General features: G+C 33.4%; 1 protein-coding gene across 1 annotated transcript; it reads left to right on the top strand.

Moving 5' to 3' along the window:
- On the top strand, positions 1-15,827 carry stk16 (serine/threonine kinase 16). The gene is made up of 8 exons (XM_056463178.1): positions 1-56; positions 1,809-1,941; positions 4,133-4,352; positions 6,067-6,200; positions 6,771-6,891; positions 6,989-7,084; positions 8,681-8,802; positions 12,941-15,827. The coding sequence occupies exons 2-8, from the start codon at positions 1,856-1,858 to the stop codon at positions 13,080-13,082; spliced, it is 921 nt and encodes a 306-aa protein (XP_056319153.1). The 5' UTR covers positions 1-56; positions 1,809-1,855; the 3' UTR covers positions 13,083-15,827.
- The last annotated feature ends 431 nt before the right edge of the window (positions 15,828-16,258 follow it).

Below are 16,258 nucleotides of genomic sequence, written 5' to 3'. Positions count from 1 at the left end.
ACACGGAAGAAACCCGATAAATCAGCAGCGGAGGACAGAGGGAACGTCTTATAAAGGTAAACGAATTCTCTCAATTTAGTACCCTTTCGGTTAAATTCATAACGAATATCTAAAAAAAAAAACATTAGCCAACAAGCTAATAATTACTACTGTAAAGCTGGATAATTCGGGTCTCTCTCGTTGAAAACACCCAATGCGAAACACAAACCAGCTGTTCTCGAAGACGCCACGTTTACTGCAGCCGACAAATCAAATCAATGTGTGAAACAACAGTCATGAATTATCTCACAAAGAATTAGGGATGAATTCAATTTGTTTTACAGCAACTCGTTGAAGGTATAGTCTGTCATGCTTTGAGCTCAACACACAAGGGGGTATAATATTAGGAGCTGGTCAGAAAGCTCCTAAGTGCACTCTAAATAATATAGAGGTAAAGTACATTATATTCGTACATTCGTTTATTTGGAAGTCACTACATTGTTTACCATGTTACTTTGAATATTCGAGCGGAATTAGCATACAAGTATGACTTCTAAACAACATCAACACTATCTAATTCACTATGAACAATGTTGTACTTTGATAGTCATTTGCTGCTAATATGATTTCCCTATTTAGTCTTTGCAAAGAATACTTATCTGAAATTCTATTGTTAAGGAGAATGTCTGAATATCCCAATCTGAAACCAACTTGTAAATAATTTATTTTAGTGGGAAATAAGACACTGACTCTGGCTTTTGTAAACTGTCAAAATTGTCTTGCTTTTAAAATTGTCTGATTCATAAAGAATTTGTACGGTGCTTTACAAAGACAGAGAAAAGAGGATATTTATTCTGTAATACAAAATACAGAGAAGTGGCTCCTTTTACCAAGTAGATGGTGAACATTTCTACAGACATATTTCCACAAGGTTATAGTTACAGATATATAATTTAAAGGCTTAACTAGAAGATGAAGAATATTATAGGAGATACTGTGGAAAAATTCCTTGCTCCGCTAAACATAATTTGGGAAATATTTGAAAAAGATAAGTAAATAAGGAGGGTTAATAAACTGTATATATAATGATATATAATGCAGCCTTTTATACTAAAACAGAAACAACACATTTATTGATGTAAGCCTAATAAGACCATACAATATCTTAAAATGTGTCGTTTTCTAATATTAGTCATAAGTGTTATGCTAATGATGACAGTTGTATTAGTATTATTAGTTTAAAAATGTCTTGATTGAAGTTGGATATACTGTATTAAGCTGTAAACCACATAACATTTTTATCTACTGAAGGCATGTTATTTTGCATTATAACAGTTTCTCGTTTCTGGCTGTGGACCACAATACAAAAATAACAGCGTGTTTTTATTTAGACCTGTTAGTCGCTATTTGAATTTTGGTTACATTATAATTTTAGAATTATTTTAATTTAATTACGAAAAAACTTTGTTATTAATAATACTAATGTAATATTAACCATTTTTTTTAAGAGTTTTATTCTAATACTTTTAATGCAAATGCAATAATTGTGCTCAAATGTTACAATTTGTCAATTTACAGTGGACCAATAATGATAATATTAATAATAAAAATAATAAAAACTAAACTTGCATAAACATATATATGGGAATAATGTAGATAATGGGAACCCTGAGTCTAAAACAGTTTCACACAAAACAGCCTGGGCAATATTACTTCTAGTCTTCAGTGACACCTTTGTCCTTATAATAGAATCGAGATCTGAAGAAATGGAGTGGAATCAATTGTGAAAAGCATATAAATGTAAGTAATCCGGTTTTGGTGACTTTCAGTGCTTCTCCTCCACCCATGGTTGGTGTTAAGCGATGCTCCAGAGAAGATGGGCCAGGCTTTGTGTATCTGCTCTCGCAGTGCCATCACCATTGACAACAAGAGATACTACTTCATTCAGAAACTAGAAGAAGGGTAAGACTCTTTTACTAGACTGTTCAGTTTCAATAGTATCTAGATGCAGACTTGGATTTGCAAGCTGAGACTGCACATCTCAGACATGCGATGTCAATGTCAGGCAATGCGCTCAATGGAGCTAGTGATGTCACTGAGGGGTAGGGTTAGGTGTGCGCATTAAAAAGCATTGCATGCAGCCAGGGGCGTAGCAACCTGGGGGGTCTCACTTTTAGGGACAGACCATTTAGAAACAGGTGATTAATAATTATATGATGGTATGATCTCATACAGCTGATACCCCCCCCCCCCAACCACACACACACACACACACACACACACACACACACACACACACACACACACACACACATGTCCGCTATGCCCCTGCATGCAGCTCACCTTGTGACTGCACCTAGTCTGCGTCCAGCTCCCTCTCTTCAGTTTCAGGCCTTCAAAACCAGAGCAGTGTTAGTCCAAACATGATTGCTATTACTGATGAAAAGTATTGAGAATGTGTTTTGATACTCTTTAGAATTATGCTCTAATGGAAATGATTAAGCAGCCGGTCTCATAAAAATAAAGATAACACTTCAACATTTTTCTTTTTAATGTTACATTGCTAAAGATTCATAATTGCTGTAGAATATTCTTCATTATTAGTTCCTGTTAACAAATAAAACATCAAATAACCATAACATGAAATGGATCTGGGTTAAAATTAAGTAACAATTAACAGTTGCATTTTTATTAACTAGTATTATATCTCTATTTCTCTCTCAAAAACAGTCTGTTCTATAGCCAATTGAAAAAAAATGCTTAAGGGGACTAATAATATTGACCTTAAATGTTTTTTGTTTTTTTCTAGCCAGAGTAAAACAAGACTTTCTGAAGAAGAAAAAAATATTATAGGAAATACTGTGAAAAATTCCTAGCTTCATTTGGGAAATATTTGGAAAAGAATAAAAAATTCACAGGAGGGCGAATAATTTAGACTTCAACTGTATATATAAACAAGTCATGTGATTATACACTTTTTTTTTGTTGGATCTTTAGGAGGAAACAGGAAAAGTTTCCAGGCTTATAAAAAATAAAATATGCACAAAAATAAAGGACTTTAAAAATGCACGTTACATACATAACAAAAATAAAAAACTAAATAAATATGCAAAATAAAAATCAACAAATCATGTGATGATATCTTTCGTAATTGCATATCTACAGTGGTTTTTTAGGTTTTAGGAACCCCATGTTTTCTTATTAATAATATTCACTTGATTAGTAGTTACCCAGAAAATTAGCATATTGTTCTCTTTATGGTGGAAACAGGTATTGTTAATTAATGCTAACTAATAAAACCTTATCATAAGTGTTATAAATATAATTCTTTAATCATGACCGTCCTAAATGGTCTACTGGACTGTCCTGCTGTTAATGACTACAGAAGGCTTTTTTTACGAAATAAACTCTCTTCCAATGGAAAACATCATTCCATTTGCTGAAACACAGAGAAAGTTGTGGCTAAATTAAGACTCAAAATCACCCCAGACTGGATGAAAACATCCCGATCAGCGCATACGGGTTAACTAAAATATTGACTTAACTGAACCACTTTAAATAATCACCTGAGCCATAGTCATACGTAAATTAAATAAAAATTTATTCCAGAGTATGTTTTTTTTAAGGTTTTTAGTTGTATAAATCATACCCCAGACCTATGAGAAATATAAGAGTAGCTGTTTAAGGCGAGACACTAAAGGCTAAAAGACTTTTTATTTTCATGCACCACTCAATTATGAGATTATAATGTAAAGAAAACATCCAAAATAATGTTTCATGTGTTTCTTTTATTGCACTTTTTCAGTTTGTGTCTGAAGATTTTGTTTGCAATGCATATTTTATAAAGGCAGTTTTCTCAAAATGAGTTTTTTTGTACACCAGACTTCACAATGTAATTCATAACTACTGAATATTAAGGACATTTGTAGCAAAGTGTCACCAGAAGTATTTTTAGGATTTGTATCAAGTATTAACGCAAAAAATATTATTTAATTTATGTATTCAATAGTTTGTTGTTTTTCATTGTATAGTTGTTATTGAAAGATTCTTGCCATGAAAATAGCCTTTGTTGCTGACATGGTATCAAATAAGAATTCACCATCATCATCATCATCATCATCATGAACATGACCATCTTCTCCACTCTGTCTAGTGGTTTCAGCTATGTGGACCTGGTAGAAGGTGCGCATGATGGCCGTTTCTATGCTCTGAAGCGGATCCTCTGCCATGACCGTGAGGCCCGTAAGGAGGCTCAGACTGAGGTGGAGATGCATCGGCTCTTTAACCACCCGAACGTCCTCAGCCTGACCGCACACACCTTCATGGAGCGTAGCGGCAAGTGTGAAGCCTGGCTGCTGCTCCCCTACATCAGTGTGAGTGGATTGTGGGTTCTGCCTCATCTTATAAACATGCCGTACACACAGAATGGTGGTGGAAATGTTGTGTTCTATAAAAAAACAAACTTGATGGGAGAATGTGTGTTTGCTGCAAGTAAACAATAAGTAAAGATATTTAACCTTTGTGTATTGTTCAAATTAACTACCCTTTCATTGTGTTCATGGCTGTTTTTACCCCATTGACTTCCGTTATAATGACATTCATTGATTGCAAAGCCATGGCGCCAAATTATTTTGCGTTTTTGATTGTAGGTGTTTTTCACTGTTTGGAAGAGGTAAAAGTTTTATTTTTACTGTCGATCATCAGTTGGCATCATTAACCCTTTAGAGAGGCCTGTGCAAGGTGGAGTTCTATGGTCTAAAACAACAAATTATAGTGTGCATGCATAAATACACTTACTATGTTTACTGTGTTCGGAGAGCTGAGCTGCTTATTTTTAGTTTTCTCAAATCGCAAATCGTTTTCGCAAAGGTCTCACATACACACTATACTCCATATATTCATATAAATTTAAGCCAGAAACTAAGCTATTTTTGCCCTGCAACTGATGATCAACTTTACCTCTTCCCAACAGGGAAAACCAGCAGCAATCAAGAATGCATGATTATATAGTGTCAAGGCTTTGAAATCAAAAAATATCATTATTATGAAAGTCAATTGGGCAAAAACAGCCCCCAACATAATGAAAGGGTAGTACATTTTCCCAGAGTTTATTGTTGAATTTTTGAAAAAATTCAAAGCATTTTTACAAAATATGTGTCAAAATAAGATTTTTCACCAAAAATCATTCCATTTGCTGAAACACAGAGAAAATTGTGGCCAAATTAAGACTTAAAATCACCCCAGAGTGGATGAAAACATTCCCTACAGCGCATAAGGGTTAACTAAAATATTGACTTAATTGAACCACTTTAAATAATCACATGAGCCATAGTCATTCATAAATTGAATAAAATTTATTCCAGAGTATGTTTTTATATAAGGTTTTTACGCAATTGTATAAGTCATACCCCAGGCCTATAATAAATATAAGAGTAGCTGTTTAAGGCGAGACACTAAAGGCTAAAAGACTTTTTATTTTCATGCACCACTCAATTATGAGATTATAATGTAAAGAAAACATCCAAAATAATGTTTCATGTGTTTCTTTTATTGCACTTTTTCAGTTTGTGTCTGAAGATTTTATTTGCAATGCATATTTTATAAAGGCAGTTTTCTCAAAATTAGTTTTTTATATACCAGACTTCACAATGCAATTCATAACTACTGTATATTATAAAAAGTTTTACATGGGGATATGTTCATACATAATTTGCGTGAATATATACAAACATTTTTTGTGCAAAAAAGAATTTGTGAAAATGTATTTTGGACTGTTTGCTGTAGTTTCTGAATTATTGAGGTATAAAAATAGCTTCCCAAAATCTCTTTTGTAAAAACAAGATTTTTAAACTGACTTCATCTAGTATTCTGAATTTTTGGTAGAAATGTGTGCAAATTAGTGCATATTTAATAAAATAATGCCTTATTTTCATATGCAAGCATAATATTTTAGAAAACTTAGTGTGTGCAATGAATGCACATGCAAAAATTAGAATGTAATCAATTAACTGTGGAAATATTCGTTAATTTATTACATGCTGTGTGTTGCCTTATAAGTATGTGATTTTTAAAATTGTTTCTGTGCAGAAGGGGAGCGTGTGGTCTGTTCTGGAAAAGCTGCGGGATAAGGGAAGCTTTATGCCTGAGAGCCGAATCTTACACATTCTGCATGGCATCTGTGAAGGACTTAAAGCAATTCATGACAAAGGCTATGCACACAGGTACTAAAAGTAAAAACCATCAAGCTGAAGCATGAATTACTGCCCTATTTCTGCCTTGTTAATTACATTATAGTGCTTATGCAAATGCAACACTACAATGAGTTTGTGTTTGTTAACATAAACTAACAGCGAAGAAAACTTAAATGTCATTTAATTATCTTTATTACTGCTACTTACAACAATTATTGATATATTTTTTAACCAGAAGTTGCCTTAATAATGGTTAATGGTTAATAAGGATGAACATAAACAAATAGCTATTCATATTTTTATTAACGAATGTTAACAAATACTTTTAAATGCTGTTAAACACAATGTTTTGTTCAAATTAGCTAATTCATCAATGTTAACAAATGAGACCTTATTATAAAGGAATAACAAGTTGCTTTTATTTGAAAATAAGCATGAAGATGTAAAGTAAAAAACAAAGAAAGTCTCATTTATATAAATCTTAACGATACTTCAAGTAATAGTAAACCAAATAAGTTATTATATCATGGCAGGGATGCCCTTTTTTTAGTATATAATATCTTCCTATGACTCTAACTTGTATTTTATTTCTGAAATCAGAGATCTGAAACCCACCAATGTTTTGCTGGATGAAAATGATCGTCCTTTTTTAATGGACCTGGGCTCCATGAACAAAGCCAGGATTGAGGTCCGGGGGTCACGGGAGGCCATGACAGTCCAGGTTAGAGGAGAAAAATATTAAGCAGCACTTTATTTAGAGTTATCATTCCAATAAAACATTCAGTGATTCATGGATTTTTTTTTTTTTTGTCTTTCAGGATTGGGCAGCTCAGAGATGCACCATTTCTTATAGAGCGCCAGAGCTTTTTAATGTGGAGAGTCACTGTATTATTGACGAGAGAACAGACATTTGGGTAATTCTTGTTTTTTTTTTTTGTATGTGTTTGTGAAAGTTATTCACCTTGTTCTTTCCCAAAATAACATTAATGACATGAATTCAAAAGCAGTCAAAACCCAATATTACTTAAAATGTATATAATATTAATCTAATTTTGGCCATGTTGGTGAATATGATCAAGGAAGGCTGTGATAAACATCACTAATTTTTTATCTTTTGATCATTTGCTTAAAATATTAACAAAAAACTATTGCTCTCATTGGGAACAACCAAGAAGAGCAAGCACATCATAAGCTGTGTCTCATTTCAGAGGCTGCATCTTCTAAAGGATGCATTTGAACGGCACTGAGTCATCCCGGTGCGACAAAGGCTGTCTCATTTTTATTTTTAATCGAAGGCTCCTTCAAATGCATTCTTCAGATGTGTCCTTCATTTCCCAGGTAAGGAAGGATACAACAGGTGGATCTTCTGCAGCCTCGAACATCCCAAGATTTATTGCGCGCTAATAACTACAGGATGTTTTTAAAAGAAAACTCTGGATTAAATGAATTAGGTTTTAGTTTACTTGGATATCTAAACATGTTAATAAACAAAAAGAGTATGACATGTCTTACTAAAAAGTGATTTTATAGATGGTTTACAGTTTTATGTGTACGTGTATGGATCAAATGAAATATATTTTCAGCTTTTGTAAACCTTTTTTGCCTTTAGATCACTTAATATTAATATAATATATATAAGTTTTAAAATCACTTTGAATAAAGGTCACTACATATTTTATTACCACTTATTAACGGTTTCTAGGTGACAAGATCTGTCCTCTGTAGGCTAGATCGTCTCATTTCAAAATGCTTGGTTCAGCCTGTGTGGACTTCGCAGGACTCACCTTTGTAGTCTGCATCCTTCGGAGGATGCAGCCTCTGAAATGAGACACAGCTATAGTTTTATCAAACAAAAAAGCTGTTAAATATATATGTGCAAAATTATTGGCACCCTTATGAATACACAAGCTAAATATTTTGAAGTATATTCTCTTTGAAAGATGAAAAATAAATAAAATTGTACACCTGGATGAGCATGAGCTCCTGTTTCACATAGCTTAACTTATGAGGAAAAAATACAAGACAGACTTGCTCAGTCATTCATAACAATGGATATGAGAATACAGCTGTGAATGGAAAAAAAATACCAAGAACACTGATAATGCCCATTTTCACCATCAGGGCAATAATGAAGTAGTCAATTGAAAGTTTTATTAATCAGTCTGGAAGAGGATGTGTGTTTACCTGTTGTGAGGCTTGTTTTAGTGAGAAATAATAGAACTGAGAATTGCATAAGTTTGTTAGGTCTTTATGAACAGGACATCTCCAAAACTACAATCTGACATCACCACGAACTTTAAAGTTATACAATTATACAGCTTTCTTTGATAATATTGAAACTTGATGAATATGAGCAAATAACACTGTGTGATGTTGTTTTATTGCTGTTCAGTGTGTTTGTAGACTGTTGTGTCTGTGTAGGTCTGGAATTGGTAAACATGGTCTTTTTATGTCTATAGTGTTATGTCTGGATAACCTGTTTGCTGTTGTTTTTTTTTTCCTGCTTGTAGTCTCTAGGTTGTGTCCTGTACTGTATGATGATGCTGGAGGGACCGTATGATTTGATATTTCAGAAGGGTGACAGTGTGGCTCTCGCTGTGCAGAATCCAGTCTCCATCCCACAGCCGTGCAGGTGAGCTTAAGAACTTTCAGGACAATAGTTTATTGGAATGCCCGATGGAAATGTTTGCTGATTACTTTTAATCAAGTATATTTATGTAGTTGTCAACATTGGATGAAAGTGGATCAAAACCTTTAATCACAGTGGTTAGCACTGTAGGCTCACAGTAATAAGGTTGCTGCTTCGAGCCCCTGGCTGGATCAGTTGGCGTTTCTGTGTGGAGTTTGCACGTTCTCGCAGTGTTGGCGTGGGTTTCCTCCAGGTGCTCCGGTTTTCCCCACAGTCCAAAGACATGCGCTATACATACACTGGATAAGTTGGCGGTTCATTCTGCTGTGGCGACCCCAGATTAATAAAGGGACTAAGCCAAAGGAAAATGATTGAAAGTCTTAAGACAAATTTGAAAAACGTATTTGATTCACTTGTTGACTACTATATATGTGTATATATATATATATATATATATATATATATATATATATATATATATATATATATATATATATATATATATATGTATATATATGTATATATATATATATATGTATATATATGTATATATATATATATGTATATATATGTATATATATGTATATATGTATATATATGTATGTATATATATATATGTATATATGTATATATATATATATATGTATATATATGTATATATATATATATATATATATATATATATATATGTATATGTATATATATATATATATATATATATATATATATATATATATATATATATATATATATATGTATATATATGTATATATATATATATATATATATATATATATATATATATATATATATATATATATATATATATATGTATATATATATATATATATATATATATATATATATATATATATACATAATATAATTTTCCCCATTTAACAAAGCACACATAGGAAATTGTATAACTCGGCTTTGGAATAATATTTTGTAAAAAAAAACAAACAAAAAAAAAGATCATGTTTTATAAAAACATAATAATAATAATATATGTATAATACTGTGATATTAAATGCCAAACATATGTTTAGACATTAACAAATTACATAGGAATTTGTGTCATTTAAAACATTAAATTTAAATTGTAAATTTTAAATAAAATTGATTACATGATATTTCATTTTTAAAAATTGCACATTGAAAATGTGAAAATGTATATAATATCATAATGTTATAAAATGTACCGTGTAAAATGTAATTAAAATTGAACTAAAATTCAAATTGAGTTTTTGAATTGAATTGAAAAGTGAATTTAATTCAATTAAAAACTGAATTCAATATCATATTCATTTTAAATGTTAAGATGTGTTTACTATATTTAAAATAAGTTATTTTTAAAACTTATTTTCCCTGAATTGGGTTTTATTTAAAAGAAAAATTAAATGCATGTATACAAGGGTTGACATACATTTTTTGATCACCAGCCACTGTGGCTAGTGATTTTCTAACATTACTAGCCACTCGGTATTTTCACTAGCCAAAATTTTATTGTTGGGAAAATATATTTTAAATGCATAAATATGACTTTGACATGCTAAAATTACTTGATTTATATTTTGTTTTATGTCCACATGCCTCCTTATTCATTTCACTTTTTGTGTGTCGTGTATGAGCTTGCTCAATGTGCATGAGCAATTGGTATTACGATTAGTTTTTTTTTTTCACAAGACTTTTCAGAGCTCAAATGTACCAAATGTATCTCTGACCACACCAAACATAAATAAATAATTATTTCTTTTCCACAAATTTTAAATGTGTCAAAACAAGAAAAATATCCTTTCTTAACCTTTCTTAAAACAATAAAAAATAAATAAACAATTGACATTAAAAAAATTATTATTGTCATGTATTTAAACTATGCACAGTAATCTGTCCTGGCTAAAAGTCCCAGATCACCAGTTAACTACACATAAATGGGGAGTTAATCTCCCATTTAAGTAATGTTATTGTAAAAAATTATAATTAAAACATATTAACAAAAATAACTGTAAGCAAAAGAATGCAGGTGAAAAACATACCGCGTGTAATAGTGAAAGGATGATCTCACGCACACGGTTAACAGGCCAGTTAATCTGTTCAAAGAATGGTTAAAGCTAAAGCAACTGCTGCTGCTTACAAAAAACAAATCTGGAGTTCTTGAAAGCTGCAAGACTGTGGGTGCAGGAGCATAACTTTTTGTCTAGTCTATTTGAAACAGGACCGATTACATCGGTTGCGTTTATAGGCACGGTTGCTTCGCACTAGTAAACGGGAGTGCGCACGCGTTTTAAACAGTCGCGCGCATCACATCAGCTGTTAGCACGAATGATCATCCTCTTATTGAGTATTCACTTGCTTTCTTTTGCTCGCGCGCGGACACAATTCGTTTTCTGTCGTGCTGCTTCTCAGTTATAAAATCGCATTTGCACGTATATTGGGCCATCTTTATTGTCGAATCCTGCTTTTAAGAAAACTACAATCTAAACATTATTTTCAACCAGCCAAAGTGGCTAGTGGGAGTGTCTGTCTAACCCACCACAGGTGAAATCTACCAGCATTCGGCGGGTTGGCGGGTCAAGCTCTGCATGTATATAAGTTTTATATACATTGTGACAACAAAATCATAAGTCCAAGGCGCTCAAAGTAAGTGACAAAATTAAAAAGCCTTTATTAACATGGCTGTTCTATAAAACTGCACCTACGTGTTTCGGTAACATTTGCCTTCATCAGGTATCTTTATGAATCTCTTACCCAAAGAGCACCGACACATTACCTACCCCTGAAGCACTTTTGGTTTGATTTTGGATTTAAATATTAAATGATGTGTAGTGCGATAACATGACGTAACTTTATTTTTTATGCATTAAAGGGCCACGAAACCCCCCTGTTTAAGCAGGGTGTTTTAACACCTCTAGTTTGGAAAAAGTCAGGAAAGTGGGCGTGTCCAGCTCTGTTTAGGGGGAGTGTCTGAGGAGGGAAAGAGGGAAGGTGCATAAAAATGGGAGTTTCGATTTGGAAATGAAAATCACACGCTGATTTTCACAGAGGCAAAACAAACACACAGAGCAGAAAGACAGTGACTGTGTTTACGTGGACATCAGTAATCGAATTATTTGACAAATTATTAAACGGTGAACTTTAACTGCAGCTTGGCACTTTCATTCAGCAATTTTATTTATGCCCCTTGTGACAAACGAGATATTTGATTTGAGGAACCGCTGGAACCATGTATTTCTAATGCAATGTTTGATACTGCACGGCGAATGAGAGAAAAAAACTCTGCATTTCTCGGAAACTTAGATGCACGCGGTAGATAGCGTCAGAAAGCCGTTTGTTTTATTCCTGCCACAAAATGCAGCAAAAATGCTACACGACGGTAATAGTTTGATTGCGGTGTTTACATGTTTACACACTGAGAGAGTGCAGCATTTACTGCGGATCTTTCAGTCTATAATATTGTAGTAATATTAACGTACTGTAAACTTTAGTAACTTAGAAATCATTTGACTAAAGTCCGTCTTTAAACACTAAAGAGTACTGCTGACGATACTAATTAAATTTGCCTCTGAATAAACAAACAAAGACCACTGATTGCTTACTTACCAAATCTGTAGAGACAGGACAATCAACACCAACTGGAGCCGCGTCTTTATTAAAAGGAGACGAGCAGCAATTCTGGATTTCACCATTTCCAGATGAGAAAAGCTCTCGGGTAAAAAATTTTCCTTTTGTCGAGCGTCGCGTGCACTGTAATCCACACGTGAGTCCAGCTGCGCTCTCATAGCGGGAAAATGAAAACAAAACCTTCCATGCAGCAAATTATAGAAGCAACACGGACGACCCGTATCTCCAAACAATTCTTCTCCTCCCACTTGTTTTGGCAACACAACGTGTCTCCTAACAGTGTTTTTAGCAGCATGGGAAACCCAAATGACTGTCAACAGCTCAAAAAAGTGTTTTGGTGTTTCTTGACCCTTTAAATAGTAAGCTGTTTTATATTTTCAACATTTTTACACTGTTTTATACTGTTATATTACAAAAACATATTCTTGCATCTGGGAACTGGGAATGCTGCCCTAACAAAAAAAAAAACTTTACTGTGTTTACTTTAAAACCAGTTGACATGTCTGTATATTTGATACAGTTATTCTCCAGAACTTCAAACGCTGCTCAGCTCCACTATGGTGACCAATCCTCAGGAAAGGCCCAGAATCGGCTGGGTCATCGATCAGATCCAAAGCCTGAGGGGCTCAGACGGTACAGATATCGACACAAACAGAGTATGATGATTCTTCTGGGACGTCCCGTCTGTTTTCAGCGGACTTTGGACATTTTGGACTATGCACTCTCTATTTTGGACAAAAATAACTCGATGAACTTATAAGCCTTGCAAACATTTGCTCTCCATTTCCTCAGTGAGCTCAGCACACCATTAACACACACCGTCTCATTTTTCATCCTAAAGTCAATTGAATTATGATGGTTTTGTGGGTCAGATTTGAGCAGTGGTCCTGTAATATTCACAATAATATCACACAAACCACATTGGAGAGTGCAATAGTTTTGTTCACAAATGTTACGTATCATCAAACAGTTTTTTTCTGATTATAATACTTTTTGTTTTACCTTTATTAGCTTGTGCATTTTAAAGAACCAAAAATGATTATTTATAATGGTCTCAATTGATGTTTTAAGTGTAACTGACAGAAGTTTATTATTATTTGGAGACACTTCACAATAAGGTCTTTTTTTACCATTAGTTAATGAGTTAAATGACTGATAGATATCAGCTTAGTTCATAAATAATACAGTTGTTCATTACTTATGGTGCATTAAAAGGGGCAGTTCACCCAGAAATTTTAATTTGCTGTTTTCTTCACCCTCATACAGTTTGAAATGTAGGTTATTTGTTTTGTTTAGCATTATATTTACATGCTTTTATTTATGCCTTTTAGCTGTTTGATTTGTTGATTTATAAAATAAAAGTCATCACTTTGAGAGTCAATAAACAAATACAAGAATAACTAAATAATATTTGTTGTTCCTGGCAATACAATATGACCTATGAAGCAAGACCTGTCCAAGAAACTGAACATTTTATTCAACAAATGAACTCAAAATGTCATCCAGAGACTCTGGTATTAATGTGGCATATGCACAGCTAGTGTTTTTCAGCTTCCGGTGAAAGCTTAATGTGACTATTTTCAATTTCATAAGGTTCCTTTTCCAGCATCGATGTTGTAATGTAATTACAATACATTCAGTTAAATAGACTTAAGCATTCATGTAGTTGTTCGAGCGTAAAACAAGATGAAAGACTGTAAGGCTAGCACCGTCAGGATCAGCAGACTATCGCAGATACTCCATTGAAAATACTGGGGTAAATAAACTGTCATATTTTAAATACATGGTGGGGGAAATTTAATGCAGTGCTTCTTGTCCTGTCTGAGACCCACTTTATATTGTATATCTATCAGGCAGGGATTTTTAAAGAAATCAGACCTTAAACATGGCAATTTTGGCAAGACAGTTCACCAGAAGCGCTGAGGCTTGCTGGCTGAAATGAAAAGTTTGTGTTCATATACCCCATTTTGCTTTTACTGTATACTATTTTTTGACTCTCAGAATGCCCATGGTTATTAAAAACCATAGTTTCAGCTTCTTTAATGTTACACTGAATGCATATCTTACATCTTGAATGGTTTAAGTAGCCTATAACAGCACATTTTCATTTTTGGTTGAACTGTGATTTCAGAAGTGCATAAATGAAGACGTATTGTTCATCGTAGATCTTATTTTCACGTGATTATCTAAACAATAAAACAAGACACAAGGTTTTTGTGGACAGAAAATTACGGACGTTTTCTTAAAAAGGTCCACAGTTAAAGCTGTTACTTCCTTTTGTCTTCATATGTGAAACACAACCAACAATTGTCATTTGTTAATGAATTCATAAGTACATTGTAAGATTGTAAAATGGTTCTGCTCATGTTTATTGAAGTCTGAAAAGTTTTGTGGTAAATGATGTTGTGTAAGCTTAGTATTCCTAACAGATTATTGCCATCTAACGTTAATTTACAAGAGGAATGTGCTCACTTTTGTCATTTTAAGAGGTGCAAATGGGTGCGTAAATACCCTTTAACAAGTTTCTTTCATTGCTTACAGCAGTGTTTCTCAACCACTTTCCTGGAGGACCACCAACGTTGCATGTTTTTGAACGTCTCCTTTGTCTGGCACACCCATTACAGGTCTTTCAGTCTCTGCTAATGGGCTGATTATCTGAATCAGGTGTGTTTGGTTGAGGAGACATGGAAAATATGCAGAGCTGCTGGTCCTCAAGGAACGTGATTGAGAAACACTGGCTTACAGTATTAGGATGTCATTAAGAGGAATTGTAATAAGCATTGGTTTTCATTGAGCTAAAAATCTATATGAAGATAGTTTCTGGATTTTTTTTTTAATGTTTTATACTGTTATATTTGTCTAATAAGGCTTGGTTAGTGAGGATGAATCTCATGGAAACACATCTTGGTCACATTTTTTAAGCTTTCAACATCAACATAAATTAATAGAAAGTAATAAATTATGTATAGCATGTATTCAGTACTGTTGAATTTTATTGCATTTTGTTTTTTGTCATTGGGGCATTATGTTCGCCTCGACATGTTCTCATGAGATATCATACATCACATGCTTTTTCATAACTCAGGACAAAAATAACTGAAGCATTCCATATTTATCAACATTTTAAATTTACCTGTAAGTAAGGACCTGAATGTTTTCATGCTTTTAGTTCGTTTGTTTTGATCTGATTACATTGACATTTACTTTTCTCAGATTTTGGTGTTTAAAAAGGTCATCTGAACTTGCACACGAAGTTCTCTCCGAGTTTTGTTTATGTTCAGGAATTATTATGCGAGACTCTTAATTTATAGCATAAAAGACCGGAGACTTTTAACTTGGCATTCATGTATTCAGGAATTTTGATTTGTTTCTTTTAAAAACCGAATAAAGTGTGAACAGTCGACAAATTTGAGTTGAGTTTTGGTTTTCAATATCGCCACACGGTGGAGATGTTGCTCAAGTTGTGTTTTTTGGCGGTTAAATGAAGAAAACTGAAGACGCGGTTTGGTGAGTGTTGTTTGACATTTTGTGATTATTTTTTGTTACTTCTGATATCTGTAGTGACATGTTTACATGGCCAGAAATAATATACTATTTTAGAAGCTAAAATTGCAAAGTGTGTCTGGAGAATTGGAGTATTACGGGTGGTTCAGAAGACCTACCCCTCACTCGCAAGGTCCAGAATTTGTCCCATATGAGCTCATTTTTCCTATTTTGACTGCTATACCATGATAAATTGTGAAAACACATCAAAAAAGGCTTTAAGACCAAGCCGAATCCTGACTTCAGCTAATCAGTTTTGACCATGCAAACAATTATATGAGGCCAACATCCAGCT

Source organism: Danio aesculapii, chromosome 1 (genome assembly GCF_903798145.1).
Source record: "Danio aesculapii chromosome 1, fDanAes4.1, whole genome shotgun sequence".
NCBI lineage: Eukaryota > Metazoa > Chordata > Actinopteri > Cypriniformes > Danionidae > Danio > Danio aesculapii.
This window is presented reverse-complemented; position numbering and strand designations above follow the sequence as displayed.

Excerpts from the sequence above, each read along its gene's own strand:
- stk16 (XM_056463178.1), top strand. The coding sequence starts at position 1,856 with ATGGGCCAGGCTTTGTGTATCTGCTCTCGCAGTGCCATCACCATTGAC. Across the intron at positions 6,892-6,988 it reads GGGAGGCCATGACAGTCCAG|GATTGGGCAGCTCAGAGATG; the intron begins GTTAGAGGAGAA and ends TTTGTCTTTCAG. Across the intron at positions 8,803-12,940 it reads TCCATCCCACAGCCGTGCAG|TTATTCTCCAGAACTTCAAA; the intron begins GTGAGCTTAAGA and ends TATTTGATACAG.